Source organism: Bison bison, unplaced genomic scaffold (genome assembly GCF_000754665.1).
Source record: "Bison bison bison isolate TAMUID 2011002044 unplaced genomic scaffold, Bison_UMD1.0 scf7180017864167, whole genome shotgun sequence".
Classification (NCBI taxonomy): Eukaryota; Metazoa; Chordata; class Mammalia; order Artiodactyla; family Bovidae; genus Bison; species Bison bison.
In genome coordinates this window covers 5,881,392-5,897,188 of record NW_011494739.1, presented here as the reverse complement: position 1 = coordinate 5,897,188, position 15,797 = coordinate 5,881,392, and the positions used below count along the sequence as shown (strand labels likewise).

At 35.4% G+C, this 15,797-nt stretch overlaps 1 protein-coding gene across 1 annotated transcript in view; it reads left to right on the top strand.

Annotated features, from left to right (window-relative positions):
* The window catches only part of SYCP2 (synaptonemal complex protein 2), a 74,071-nt gene that overhangs the window by 17,012 nt on the left and 41,262 nt on the right, over positions 1-15,797 (top strand). The window contains exons 7-14 of the mRNA XM_010841856.1: positions 627-712; positions 1,477-1,562; positions 1,898-1,932; positions 2,758-2,900; positions 2,983-3,035; positions 4,249-4,294; positions 4,877-4,972; positions 9,103-9,163. Coding sequence (XP_010840158.1) covers positions 627-712; positions 1,477-1,562; positions 1,898-1,932; positions 2,758-2,900; positions 2,983-3,035; positions 4,249-4,294; positions 4,877-4,972; positions 9,103-9,163 — 606 coding nt within the window. The remainder of the gene's footprint in view (positions 1-626; positions 713-1,476; positions 1,563-1,897; positions 1,933-2,757; positions 2,901-2,982; positions 3,036-4,248; positions 4,295-4,876; positions 4,973-9,102; positions 9,164-15,797) is intronic.

Here is a 15,797-nt window from a genome sequence, read left to right as displayed (position 1 = left end):
ATTTCTTAAAAATTATGTCGTGAATTAGCATGGGGCAAATTCCTCTTAATTGGTATTAATAAAGCCTTGTCTTTTGAGAGACTAGGGTCAAATTTAGAAACAGATAATGTTATTTAGATCTTCATGAGGAGGTATTAATGACCATTATGAAATTTTGGAGGTATGACTATAAATTATTGAGGCCAGTTTTTATAAAAACCTTAAAATAGAAGTTTCCAGTTTTGAACTATATTTATCCAAAACACTAATACTGCTTTAAGTGCCTAAAGGAGAAACTGGATCTGGGGTTATTCCCTTGCCAGAGTTCAGATCAGGCACATCTGTTGAATGATGTTTTTTCTTTTTTTTTTTTTTTAATTTATTTTAATTGAAGGCTAATTACTTTACAGTATTGTAGTGGTTTTTGCCATACGTTGACATGAATCAGCCATGGGTGTGTACATGTGTTTTTTCAAAGTTACACAGCTGATTAGTGGCAGAACCAGGATTGAATTTCATGCTTCCTGGTGACCAGGGCAGTCCACAGGCCTTCTTCTGAACTGAACTAGTATGTCCTTTGCATTCACTCATATAAGAAAAGGTTGTCCTTTAAAATACATATTTGTCAATAATTAACTTTTATTCAGGTAAAAGGCAAATAGTGGAAAGTTTCGTGCCTCGAATTTGTGCTCTGGTTATTGACTCAAGAGTGAATATTTGTATTCAGCAGGAGGTAAGCCATTATTTAGTTTTTCTTTTAAAAATTAAAGAGAAAGTAGAGACAATTGGGAAGCAATTTGTCAAATTGAATAATTATTTTATCTTGGCACTGAATTATCATGTAGTGTATTTCTGTGTTCTTCATTCATTGCTTTGGAGAAGGAAATGGCAACCCACTCTGAAAAATCCCACAGACGGAATTCTTAACAGGCTATAGTCCATGGGGCACAAGAGTCAGACACAACTTACGGTTTCAGGAGGAGAAATTCATTGCCTGACATGATGAATATATTATGTAAATATATATTGAACATTTATAACCATGTGGATTTATGTATATGAATATAGCTCATATGAAAATAAACTATACCATCTAGATATTAGTTCCTCAGTATTTACATGCTAAAAATAAAAATAATTTATAGTATATATTGATAATGCATATGTACATGTGTATAGTCATAATAATAAATATTAATAAAATGTTTTTTGCTTCCTTAGTTCTTATGATAGAGTAATAATGAACATGTCATACTGCAGAGTATGAGTGCTTTAAGCATAGGAATCGTGGTATATTCTATTTTTGATAGCCTTTGTTTTATGTTTTCTTGTATTCACTATTTTATGCTTTATATTCTTTCCTCCACCCTTCATTCCTTGCATAAAATGCTGTGATTAAGAAAAAGAGGCTTCTAAATTTATGTACCTATCTCTGAAAACATACTAATGTTCCACTGAATATATAAAGTTAATGGACTCTCTTTTTTTCTTTTCTAGACTCTAAAAAAAATGAATGTGATGCTTGACAGAATGCCTCAAGATGCCAGGAAAATACTCTGTAACCAACAAATGTTAATTCTCATGTAATAATCTGTACTATATTGCTTTAATTAGTAGTTCAAGTCAAGAATTTAAAGGATGTTTTATAAGGCAAATAAGGCAACCATAAGTTGCATTAGTAATTAAAATTGGTCAACTGTTACAGGTTTCTAATATTGCATATGGGTATGTTTTCTGCCAGTCTAATACTATGAATTGTAAGTTTTAGTGAAGTTTTTTACCCTAAACATATGAACTTTAAGTTTTAGTTATAATTATTATGAATTATAAGTTTTAGTGAAGTTTTTTACCCTAAACATATGAACTTTCTATTTAAGTGATACTTGTCCACTATATAACCTGCTGTTTTGATTCACAGGAGTAGTATGGGAGAAAGGATTTTAGATGCTGGAGGTAAGTATGTTTTTTCAAAATGCTCATATTTGAAGTTATTCCAAATTTATTAATAGAATATAATATTTGTCAAAATAATATAATGTGAAATTATATGAAAAATTATAAACTGTACATAATCAAGCAGTTTTTATTTACCTTAATAAATAAAGGATAAATATCTGTGGAACTAAGAAAAGAAGTATGATAACAGGAGTTGTCAAATATAATTTGTGCCTAATAGTAGGTTTATGAATAATAACTTAATTTTCCAGTAGATTTTAATTCCTTTTGCTAAGAAATTTCTCAAATATATTTTATGAAATTAGGTTTAATATTCTTGGGATTGATTTGTTTGTAAATGATGTCTTTATTAAAATAACTGAAATTTTCTTTCCTAAGTTTCATATGAGAAAATTTTCATGTAGTGATTTACATATAGAACAAACCAGTGGCTTCAAGTACTTTAAAATAACTGTAAATATCATGATATACAAAAGGAAAACAAAGATTACCTATGATTTATAGACTTGTCAGTTATTTTTACAATTCACAACTCTAATAATAATGGAATAATGGTATCTTTGCATATTTAGGAGTTTCTTTTAAATGTCCTTAAAATTTTTTGTTTTATTCCTTTTTTCTGTTGACAAACTTGTCTTGTTGTTTGGGCTGTGTTCATGCCATGTAATGGTGGGATATTTTTAATCTATATGAAGAAAATGGTAAAAGATGAGTAAATTGCACTATGTTCCTTATTTCTCTTGCTTGTTCTAACACCTTATGAAATATAGAGTTTCATAAACTTTAATTTTCATAATTTCAAATAATTAACTTTGTTTTAAGATTATGACTTGCAAGCGGGTATCGTCGAAGCTTTATGTAGAATGACCACAGAAAAGCAAAGACGAGAACTGGCTTGTCAGTGGTTCTCAATGGATTTTATTGCTAATGCATTTAAAGGAATTAAAGACTCTGAATTTGAAACAGTAAGTAGTATAAAATAACAAATTAACAAGTTTTTTTTTAATTACTGTGTTTTTTAAAAGCTCTCTCTTTTTTAAAAATTAGGATTGCAGGATATTTCTCAACCTTGTAAATGGCATGCTTGGAGACAAGAGAAGGTAAATTTAATGCAAAATACAACCATTTAATCATAAAAAATAGAGCTCAAGAGGGAAGCACACAATGTTAGTCTGAAATAATCCTCCACTGGTCTTATTTTGCTTTGTACTTTTTGGAGGGAAAATACATTTTTAATTAACGTGAATTAATAAATTTTTCTAAGATTGGTTTACTGTATTTCAGAATTGTATATGCATTATAAATTTGGTGTTTAAGGAATAATAAAAGCCTAAATATAAATATTACTTGAGCTACCTCTATCCATATACTGCAATAAAAATGTATAGCAAATATAAATCATTTTCTTTTGTAATTAACACTGTAAGGATGTTCTTTCTGAGGTTATTAAATCTCAAGAATGGTCTAGGTAATACAAATTTTTATCACTTTTGACAATGACATAGGAAGTATTTTTGTTGTGCAGTGCCTGGCACCTTATAAATGCTCAGGACACATTGGATGAATCAACTCACAATGAGTTTACCGACTACAGAGAAAAGATAGGTACCGACTACAGAGAAAAGATAGGGTGAAGGTTAAGTGCAAGGAGTCATACTATTTGAATTTGAATAATAGGTTCCCCTCTTCCTGTTCTAATGTTGGACAAGTTGTTTAATCTCACTTTCCTCAGTTTCCATAGCTGTAAAATAAGAATACTAATAATATCTTCCCAACCCAGGGATAAAACCCACGTCTCCTGCTTTGCAGGCAGATTCTTTACCATCTGAGCCATCAAGGAAGCCCACAATAATATCTACCCCATGTTTGTTGTGAAGATTAAATGAGATAGCTATGTAAGTCCTTAAATAGTAATTGACCAAGAAAGTATTCATTGAGTGCTGCCATTTTTATTAGCAGTATTATTCACTTCTACTCTTCCTATCTAATCCTGTAGGAACTTCCATTATATTACTATAAACTATATTGGGAATCTCTGCTCATAGTCAATAACATGAGAAGTAATTTGGTACAGTTAACTTTAGTCAAAATGGTAGGTTGAGTAGTAGCCTCAAAATAATATGCTTTCTTTCATAAACAGGTTTCCACTAAATTCTCACTTTAAAGAGTAATAAAGAAGGAACTAATGATTTTGTTTAAATTGTCACTACCAACTGATTTCCTTTTGATCCTAGGTATGATTTGTATGGAAAGTCAAAATTATGCTGTGGAGGCTTATTAGTTTCTTTTAACTCAAACTACTTTTTCTTTCAGGGTCTTTACATTTCCTTGTTTGTCAGCATTTCTTGATAAATATGAGGTAAATTTTAAAATGTAATACATTTTTTTAGTTATTAGGTGATTTTTGATGTAGAGGTCAACTGAATTGTAGGTTATAATTTGACAAGAACATTAATATTAGTCATAATTAAATCACAAATAACAGCTGGTCTGATATTCTAGATCTAAGTGATATTTTATGAAATGATGATATTTGTAGCCAGGGATAAGTAAAATATAAAGCTGTACTTCAAATTATCTTACGTTTCCTTATTCAAGCCCATTATTGTTTATTATTCATGAATATATTCAAATGTGAAATTATCTTCAGCCTATATTTGTACTTGAGTATTTGTGATTTTCTGGAACTGGCTAATTTCTGTGTAAAATAGTAAGCAGCTTTTTTTTTATTGTTTCTAAATTGATTTAAATGCTATACTTGCTTTCTCTTTATCTTCCTATACCTTCCAGCTCTACTTTTTTCTTTTTTTAAAAAAAACTCAACCATGAATGAATGTCATAATTTTATATTTATATATAGCATAATTATAATGTGTCATAATTTTCTGTTGTCACTTTTAAAAGCATAGTATGTTCTAGTTTTATATGTTTGTTTTATTAGCTGCAAATACCATCAGATGAAAAACTGGAGGAGTTTTGGGTAGATTTTAATCTTGGGAGCCAGACTCTATCATTCTACATTGCTGGAGACAATGATGTAAGTGTTATTCCCTCTGTATCATTTTGAGTTGTGTGTATATGTATGTATATAATAATTCAGTTTAAGAGTATGGATTTCTTTGTATATTTTCTCACTTTTAATAGATTTCAGTGTTAGCTCTAATAATTTTGATGAGCATGGTAACCTATCAAGCTAATTAGAAATGAAAATTATTTCTGATGTTTTATAGCAACAGAAAAAAGCTAAAATTTAATACTAGTTTTTAAATATAAGCCTTTCAGAAATTATACATTAATGATAAAATTTAACATTCAGATGAACAAAGTGAGTTGAATCTAGAAAAGACAACAGTTATTCAAGTACACAAACACTCAGTTAAAAATAGCGTTAACAAACAATGACAAATGGTCTTATTTTATTCTTTCATAGCATCTTCTATTTGAAAATATTGAGGAATTGATTTTTATGGTCATATTTAGAACTGAATTTTAGTTCTTTTCTGTACTAAATTGTAGTTATGCTTAAACTTTCCAACCAGGTGGTGTGTTTTCTACTGACCCCTTTTTAACCTGAGGAAAATTTTTGAGCCATTGTTTCCAAATAGCCACCACTTACTATTTGCTACATTGGTGTACTTCTAGCTCAAGCTGTAGAGCGGAGATCTGAGTAAGAGTTGGTTTGCAGTTTACTGATCTGATTGTGATTGCTGATAATAATGATGCTTTTTGTCCAGGTAAACTTATAGACAAAGATGCCTCTTAGGAATTCCACATATCTTTCTTTCTTTTTAGAGTACCTTCTTAGAATGCTTAATAATGAGTTCCAAAACCTAACATTACTTCTCAGAGGCACTGACAGTTTTCATTAGTGTATTTATTCTTGCAGGCTTCATAGGAGTTTTTTTAACTGGATTTTCTTTAGGAAGTAGACTTTCATTTTCAGAGAAGAGGATATAATAGGATTGGAGTGGTTCCTGACTTCACTCGCTTGGTCTAATGGATAATTCAGGGAAGAAAACAAGTAATTTTAGTACTACACATGATAGGGATAGTATAAAATGCATTTATAAGTATTAAATGCCTCATGTGTTCTAGACACTGATCTAGAGAGGCTGGGAGAAAGTTCTTCCCACAAATACATTTAGACTCTCCTTTCCTCTCTGGATTTCTGTGGCAGCAGTGCCTTCTCCCTGTGTTCTCTCTCACTGTCCTCAAAGCTTCTCCCCTATTGTGGCTGCTTAAAACCCTCCCTGTGTCTGTTGGTATTCGAGGGCCTTTATGACCTAGGCCCTCGCTGTTTCTCTGATAATCTCAGACTCTTCTCCATGCTTACTGTGTTCAACCCCCATTCATTTTTTTCTTTGCCTCTAGATAATGCTCTCTTCAGGTCTTTATACTTGCTGCCTAGGAGCCTCAGGATCTTTGCATCCCATTTAGATAGTCTGAAGTAGCTATCCAGCCATATTATATCACATTGTCCTCTTTTTTCTTTTGTAGTAGTTATTGCTACTTAAAATCCTTTTATCTGTTGTTTTTTGTCTACACCACCCCCCCACCATAGAATGTAAGATTTATTGAATCAGGGACCCATCTTCTCTCATTTATAGCCATTCAAGGGCTCATATTTAAGAATGAGTAAATACACACTCAACTGAAAAATGCTCTGTGTTAGTGATAGAATTCAAAGGAGATTGGAAAGAAGGCAGGCAGTGTAGAGCCAAAGAAAGATTATAAGTAGGAGACAACATCAGTTCAATAAACATTTAATAAGAACTTACTATGTGCCAGATATATACTAGGCGTTGAGCATCACATTCATGTAAAAGATTCTCCTGGTTGGGGAGAAGAGATTAAAAAGGGACAAGACCAGAAGCAGTTAGATTTATGTAGTAATCCAGGTAAGAGGAATCATGGTGGCACAGTTTTGGAAAGTGATGGTGGGGTGGATGGAAATGGATAGGCTTCAGAAAAAGAAAAATTCTTGAGGTAGAATTGAGCAGATTTGGTAATTTGTAGTAAAAAGAGGAAGGATTAATAAAACTTTGGTAACTGAATGGATGAGGATGCTGTTTTAGGAAGATCAATTTTGTAGGGGAAAGATGATGATTCAGCTTTGAATGTTTTGATTTGGAGGTGCTTGTGGGGCATTCAGCTGAAGATAACTTGTAGGTAGTTGAATATATTGGTGTGAAGTTCAAATGGGAGAACTGAGCTGTAAGTGGAAATTCAGAAGCTGTCTGTATACTGAAGATAAATAAAACCATGGGTTTCTGTGAGTGTCTAGATGACAAAACCGTAAGAAATGTATACGTGGATAGGCAGACGGATACGTGGATAGGCAGACGGATACATGGATAGGCAGATGGATATAGGTTAGGCAGATGGATGCGTCGATAGGCAGATGGATACAGGATAGGCAGAAGAGACTAGCCTGAAGGATACTTGACAAGTCTGCCAGAAAAGATCAAATTAAAAGGGTATCATGTTACAGAAGGCAGAGGAAGGGTGTTTTATGAGAGGAAATGATCAAGTCTGTCAAAACATAGTTAAATAAAATAAAAACTGGTCATCCAAGAAAGAGCAATTTTGTTTAAGCTATAGGATTTAGGCATTCCTGGAAAGTTGAAATATTTGTAGAGGAAGTAAAGACAAGAAGAAGAGAACACAGTAGAAGCTAAAATGAGATGTAGATTCAAGGGAGGGATTTTTGTTAGGTACTTTATTTTAAGGATGAGTGTTTTAAAACTGATGGCTAGAGTAACAATGAATAAAAAAGTTGAGATCAAGAGGAAGAGACCATAATGGAGGGAAAGTAGGGGGTGAAAATGAAATTGGTGGGCACAATATATTGGTAAACGGTTGAACCTGGGTAAGGGCCTGTTTTGGACTCATTATAATGATTTCTATTTTTTTTTTATCTTTTTGAAAATTTATATAATGTAGACTTTTTTTCCAAAAGGAAAGCTTTGAACCAAGTACCTATGTATATGAGGAAGAGTCACTTTAAAGTTAGCAGATGATGATGAGTAGGTGTTATACCGGAGAGGGCAATAGCACCCCACTCCAGTACTCTTGCCTGGAAAATCCCTTGGATGGAGGAGCCTGGTGGGCTGCAGTCCATGGGGTCGCTAAGAGTCGGACATGACTGAGCGACTTCACTTTCACTTTTCACTTTCATGCATTGGAGAAGGAAATGGCAACCCACTCCAGTGTTCTTGCCTGGAGAATCCCAGGGACCAGGGAGCCTGCTGGGCTGCCATCTACGGGGTCGCACAGGGTCGGACACGACTGAAGCAACTTAGCAGCAGCAGCAGGTGTTATACACAGAGAAATAGGAAGATGCTCAAAGGAGAAAGGAGGATACCAACCTTTTCCTCCTGACCCTGAGGTTTTAAGGTCTGGGAGAATTAACACCTTGACTGGAGAATGCTGTAGTTAAATGGTACTGGTTCTCTCAGAATATACACTGGTTTCAATTAAGGCAACTAAGTGGAGCAAGTTAGTGAAGAGACTGAGGATTTAGTGGAATTTTAATAGTCCTTAAATAGCAAATGAATTGGATCTATTTTCATCATAAGATTACTGGAAGGTTTTAGGATATCATCTTTTTGGAATGGTTCTAATTTTTACTATAATTTTTTTGTGTGAATTCACATTATTTATTCATTTATACAAATTTTCAGTGAAAATACTTGGAAGGGGAAAACATTTTAGGTTATTATTAACATGCATTCAGTGTTTGAATCTAAGAACAGTCAATTAATGAGTGGGAACTGGGGGATGAATATGATTTCACAAAACATTTCAAAGGAAGAGATGACAGGATTTGGTAATATTTTTTAAAAAGGTTATAGTCTAATATGAATGGATAGTCATTCTTTTTTTGATTAAAAGTAGAAAACCATTAAAAGTAGAAAAACATTAAAGTAATCAATACTATCACTTTTAAGAATGAACAAATAGATTAAATGTGACAAGTATAATATATTATGTAGTCAATTGATGGAACAAAAAATGTGATATATCAACCAGTTACTTAATGATAGTAAAAAAAAAAAAAAACAAAAAAACAAAAACCCTTAGTTTGTATAACTTGAAGATAGTGTTTAAAGGAGCTTTAAAGCAAGATTAAATTATTTATGATCAAAACGTGTTTTTAAATTTAAGGATCATCAGTGGGAAGCAGTCACTGTGCCTGAAGAAAAAGTGCAGATATACAGCATTGAAGGTATTAAACTTGTTTTCTATCATTTCTGTTGGAGTAGAAGTTGCATACTCTGTGGAAAAACTCAGTAGACTGATGAAAGCAGATCAACATTTTCATATGTTCACATTCATAAATGTGATGGTCACTATCATCAAATTCCCTGACCCTGTGTTACCCCCAATATCTTGTATTTATTTCCTTCCTTATCTAATCTAAAACCTGTGATTAGTCACTTTCTTCTCAATATGTACTGGACAGAAATCATTTACCTTGGCAGACTGGCACCACTGCAAATTCAGATATCAAGACATTTTTTATTTCAGTAGACAGGTAGTGCTATCTCATGATAGTTTTTATTTGTATTTTCCTAAAACCACTTTTAGGAAAGTTGAGCACTTTTTCATGTGCTTAATGGCTATTCACATGTTTTCTTTTTGAATTATCTGTTTAAATATTTTGTGCGTTTCTTTACTGGACTACATTTCTTTACTGGACTATCTTTTTATTATTAAGTTTTTGAGTTCTTATGTACCTTGAATAGGAATCCTTTGACAAATACATGTTGTATGAGTATTTTTTCCCCGTCTATATCTTTCTTATTCATTTTCTCAGTGGTCTCTTTTAATGAGCTGCTGCTGCTGCTACGAAGTCGCTTCAGTAGACGGCAGCCCTCCAGGCTCCCCCATCCCTGGGATTCTCCAGGCAAGAACACTGGAGTGGGTTGCCATTTCCTTCTCCAATGCAGGAAAGTGAAAGTGAAGTCGCTCAGTCGTGTCCAACTGGTCGCGACCCCATGGACCTGCGCCTACCAGGCTCCTCCGCCCATGGGATTTTCCAGGCAACTTCTGCTTTTAATGAGCAGAAGTTGTTAAATTTGAAGTCCACATGATCAGTATTTTTTGTTACATGGTTATTGCTTTGTGTGACCTAAGAAGTTTTTCAGTTCAGTTCAGTTGCTCAGTCGTGTCCAACTCTTTGAGACCCCATGAATCGCAGCACGCCAGGCCTCCCTGTCCATCACCAACTCCTGGAGTTCACTCAGACTCACGTCCATTGAGTCAGTGATGCCATCCAGCCATCTCATCCTCTGTCGTCCCCTTTTCCTCTAGCCTCGAATCCCTCCCAGCATCAGAGTCTTTTCCAATGAGTCAACTTTTCGCACGAGGTGGCCAAAGTACTGGAGTTTCAGCTTGAGCATCATTCCTTCCAAAGCAATCCCAGGGCTGATCTCCTTCAGAATGGACTGGTTGGATCTCCTTGCAGTCCAAGGGACTCTCAAGAGTCTTCTCCAACACCACAGTTCAAAAGCATCAATTCTTCAGCGCTCAGCCTTCTTCACAGTCCGACTCTCACATCCATACATGACCACTGGAAAAACCATAGCCTTGACTAGACGGACCTTTGTTGGCAAAGTAATGTCTCTGCTTTTGAATATGCTGTCTAGGTTGGTCATAACTTTCCTTCCCAGGAGTAAGCATCTTTTAATTTCATGGCTGCAGTCACCATCTGCAGTGATTTTGGAGCCCAGGAAAATAAAGTCTGACACTGTTTCCACTGTTTCCCCATCTATTTCCCATGAAGAGTGATGGGACCGGTTGCCATGATCTTCGTTTTCTGAATGTTGAGCTTTAAGCCAACTTTTTCACTCTCCACTTTGACTTTCATCAAGAGGCTTTTTAGTTCCTCTTCACTTTCTGCCATAAGGGTGGTGTCATCTGCATATCTGAGGTTATTGATATTTCTCCCAGCAATCTTGATTCCAACTTGTGTTTCTTCCAGTCCAGCGTTTCTCATGATGTACTCTGCATATAAGTTAAATAAACAGGGTGACAATATACAGCCTTGACATACTCCTTTTCCCATTTGGAACCAGTGTGTTGTTCCATGTCCAGTTCTAACTGTTGCTTCCTGACCTGCATACAAATTTCTCAAGAGGCAAATCAAGTGGTCTGGTATTCCCATCTCTTTCAGAATTTTCCACAGTTGATTGTGATCCACACAGTCAAAGGCTTTGGCATAGTCGATAAAGCAGAAATAGATGTTTTTCTGGAACTTTCTTGCTTTTTCCATGATCCAGCGGATATTGGCAATTTGATCTCTGGTTCCTCTGCCTTTTCTAAAACCAGCTTGAACATCTAGAAGTTCATGGTTCACATGTTGCTGAAGGCTGGCTTGGAGAATTTTGAGCATTACTTTACTAGCGTGTGAGATGAGTGCAATTGTGCAGTAGTTTGAGCATTCTTTGGCATTGCCTTTCTTTGGGATTGGAATGAAAACTGACCTTTTCCAGTCCTGTGGCCACTGCTGAGTTTTCCAAACTTGCTGGCATATTGAGTGCAGCACTTTCACAGCATCATCTTTCAGGATTTGAAATAGCTCAACTTGAATTCTATCACCTCCACTAGCTCAGTCTTATGAGAGGTATATCAATTTTTTTGATGATCTCAAATAACTAGCCTTTGGTTTAATTGATTTTTCTCACTTTAGTGTTTTGATCTTCAGTTTAATTGATCTCTGCTCTTATATCTGTTATTTCTTCTCTTCTGCTTACTTTTTTTAATTTGGTTTCCTGTTTTTAGTGTCTTGGGGAAAGCTGAAGTCATTGATCTGAGACCATTTTTTCTTTTCTAATAACAGCATTTTAGTGCTTTAAATTCTTCTAAGTACGTCCTTAGCAGCATCCTACAAATTGCAATATGCCGTGCTTCCATTTTCATTCATGTGATTCTTTTAAATTTCTCTTTTGATTTCTTCCTTGACCCACGGATTATTTAAAAGCACTTTATTTAGTTTCTGTATACTTGAGATTTCAGGAATACATTACTGATTTCTAACGTGATTTCATTGTTATCAGAATATACTTTGTGTGATTTGAAAACCCTTTCCAATATGTTGACTATTAGGTTATGACCCAGATATGGTCTGTGTTAGTAAATGGTCTGAATGCACTTGAGAGGAATGTGTTTTCTGTTGTTCTTGGGTGGAGGGCAGGGTTAATCTGTTGTTCAAGTCATACACCCTCATTGTCTACCTACCTGTTCTATCAATTATTGAAAGAGAGGTGTTGAAGTCACCACTATGGTTGTGATTTTTTTTCTATTCATTCAGTTCTGTTATTTTTTACTTCCGGTATTTTGAATTTCTGTTATTAGTTTTATAAACATTTAGTGATATATCTTTTCATAAATTTATCATTATGAAATGACTTTTTTTCCTGTGGTAGTATTCTTTGCTCTGTCATCTACTTTATGTAATACTAATACACTCTCTCCAAGTTTCTGTTGGCTAATTATAGTATGGCATATCTTTATTTTTAAGTAATTTATGTCCTGTATATTTAAAGAGGGTTTCTTATAGGTGTCATATACTGGGCATTTTTCTTTTAAATGTAATTTGACAGTTTCTGCCTTTTGTGGTTTTTAAGGTGACTGTTGATCTGCTTTAAATTTATTATGTAGCTTTTGTTCTTTCTATGTACCATCCTGTCTGCCATGTTTCTTTATTTTTTCTTCATGTTACTTCATTTTCAGGGGTTCCTTGTACTTCTTTTGTTGGCTTTATATTCACTTTTTAAATAGCTGATTTAGGTTTTATTTTGTACATATTTAACTTAATAGTGTGTGTGTGCAAGTAATATTATACCCCCTAGGAACCTGATAGGTTCTTGTAAAAACAGTCAACTTCTGCTTTTGCTTCCCTGGCCTTTGTGCCACTACTATCAATAGGACTAAAAATCTTTTTGCTTTTGTATGTGTCAAAGACCTCATACTATGGTATAATAATATTTTTCTTTGTGGAACCAATTAACTTTTAAAAAGATTTTTAAAATAGTTTAAATAGTGCATTATATTTACCATTTCCAGTGTTCAGCTTTCATTTATAATATATGCAGATTTCCATCTGGTATTATTTTCCTTCTGCCCGAGTGACTTCTCTAATATTTCTTGTACTGCAAATAAGTTTTTTTTTAATGTCAGAAAATTGTTGTTTATATTTTGAAAAAGTATTTTTTGTTTTATTTTTACAATTTATCATGGTTAAACTTTTATTTGTAATTGATTTTTTTAATTATTTTTGGTTGCACTGGGTCTTCATTGCTGCATACAGGCTTTCTCTAGTTGCAGTGTGTGGGCTTCTCATTGCGGTGGCTTCTTCTCTTGCATAGCAGGGGCTCTAGACCATGAGGGCTTCAGTAGTTGCAGCACTCAGGCTTAGTTGCCCAATAGCATGTGGAATCTTCCCAGACCAGGAATCAAACCTATGTCCCTGTTTGAAAGGCAGGTCCTTTTTTGTTTCCTAGGATTTTTTTTTTTTTAATTGAAGGATAATTACAATGTTGTGTTGGTTTCTACCAAACAAAACAGTGTGAATTAGTCATAATTACATCTGTTTCCTCATTCTTGACCCTCCCTCCCCTCCCCCCATCCTACCCCTCTAGGTAATCACAGAGCACAAGACTGGGCTCCCTGTGTTACATAGCAACTTCCCACTAACTATTTTACACATAATAGTGTATATATGTCACTGGTACTTTCTCAGTTCAGCCTACTCTCACCTTCCCCTGCTATGTCCATAAGTCCATTCTCTCCATCTTTGTCTCCATTCCTTCCCTAAAGATAGGTTCATCAGTACCTTTTATTCTCAATTCCATGCTGCTGCTGCTGCTAAGTCGCTTCAGTCGTGTCCGACTCTGCGACCCCATAGATGGCAGCCCACTAGGCTCCCCCGTCCCTGGGATTTTCCAGGCAAGAACACTGGAGTGGGTTGCCATTTCCTTCTCCAATGCAGGAAAGTGAAAGTGAAGTCGCTCAGTCGTGTCCAACCCTCAGCGACCCCATGGACTGCAGCCTTCCAGGCTCCTCTGTCCATGGGATTTTCCAGGCAAGAGTACTGGAGTGGGGTGCCATTAGCTTCTCCGTCTAGATTCCATAGGTCTATATTAATATACAATATATGTTTGACTCTCTCTGACTTACTGAAACTTTACACATGAAAAGATGTTCAATATTGGTCAATATTGGTCATTATTAGAGAAATGCAAATCAAAACTACAATGAGGTATCACCTCACACCAGTCAGGATGGCCATCATCAAAAAATTTATAAACAATAAATGCTGGACTGTTGGTGGTGGGAATGTAAACTGATATAGCCATTGCAGAGAACATTATGAGGATTCCTTAAATAACTAGAAATAAATATACCATGAAAAAATGAAAGTGTTAGTTGCTCACCCACGTCCAACTCTTTTCAACCCCATAGATTATAGCCTGCCAGGCTGCCTTGTCGACTGAATTTTTTCATCTTTTCATTCTGTATAACTGACTCAAATTCATTCCTTTTTATGACTGAGTATATTCCATTATATATATGTACCACAGCTTCTTTGTCCATCATCTGTCAGTGGACATCTAGGTTGCTTCCATGTCCTTGCTGCAGTAAACATTGAGGTACATGTGTCTTAGAATTCTGATTTTTCTGAGTATAAGCAATCCAGTGGGATTACTGGATCATACAGGCTTCCCAGGTGGCTCAAATGGTAAAGAATTTGCCTGCAGTGCTGGAGACCTGGGTTTGATCCCTAGGTCAAGAAGATCCCCTGGAGAAGGGAATGGCAACTCATGCTAGTCCTCTTGCCTAAGAAATCCCATGGACAGAGGAGCCTGGCAGGCTACCGTCCATAGGGTTGCAAGAGAGTCAGACATGACTCTATTGCATGAAAACACCAACATACATACATACATGCTTCAGTCCTTAAACTAACCCTTTGTGGCACACACACAAGGCAAGTATGGCTTGTGCTCAGGACTCTTCAAGACCTTGCACTCTCTCTGTTCATCTGACTATTCATTTGTATCTTTTACTGTCGTTTATATTAAAGTGGTGATGTTGTCTACCTGTATGAAACAAGCACGATCTGAGTTTCTACATAACTGGCACAGATGGATTCTGGATATCAAGCAGTCAGTTCAGTTCATTTTAGTTGCTCAGTCACATCTGACTCTTTGCAACCCCATGGACTGCAGCACACCAGGCTTCCCTGTACTTCACCATCTCCCACAGCTTGCTCAAAGTCATGTCCATTGAGTCGGTGATGATATCCAACCATCTCATCTTCTGTCACCCCCTTCTCCTGCCTTCAGTCTTTCCCAGCATCAGGGTCTTTGCCAATGAGTTAGCTCTTCACATCAGGTGGCCAAGGTATTGGAGCTTCAGCATCGGTCCTTCCAAAGAATATTCAGGGTTGATTTCTTTTAGGATTGACTGGTTGGATCTCCTTGCAGTCCAAGGGACTCTCAAGAGTCTTCTCCAACATCGCAGTTCTAAATTATCAGTTCTTAAGTACTCAGCCTTCTTTATGGTCCAACTCTTAACATCTGTACATGACTACTGGAAAAACCATAGCTTTGACTGTACAAACCTTTGTCGGCAAACTGATGTCTCTGCTTTTTAATATGCTGTCTAGGTTGATCATAGTTTTTTTTTCCCCCCCCCAAGGAGGAAGCATCTTTTAATTTCATGGCTGCAGTCACTGTCAGCAGTGATTTTGGAGCCCAAGAAAATAGTCTGTCACTGTTTCCATTGTTTCCCCATTTGTTTATCATGAAGTGATGGGATTGGATGCCATGATCTTAGTTTTTTTTTAATGAGTTTTA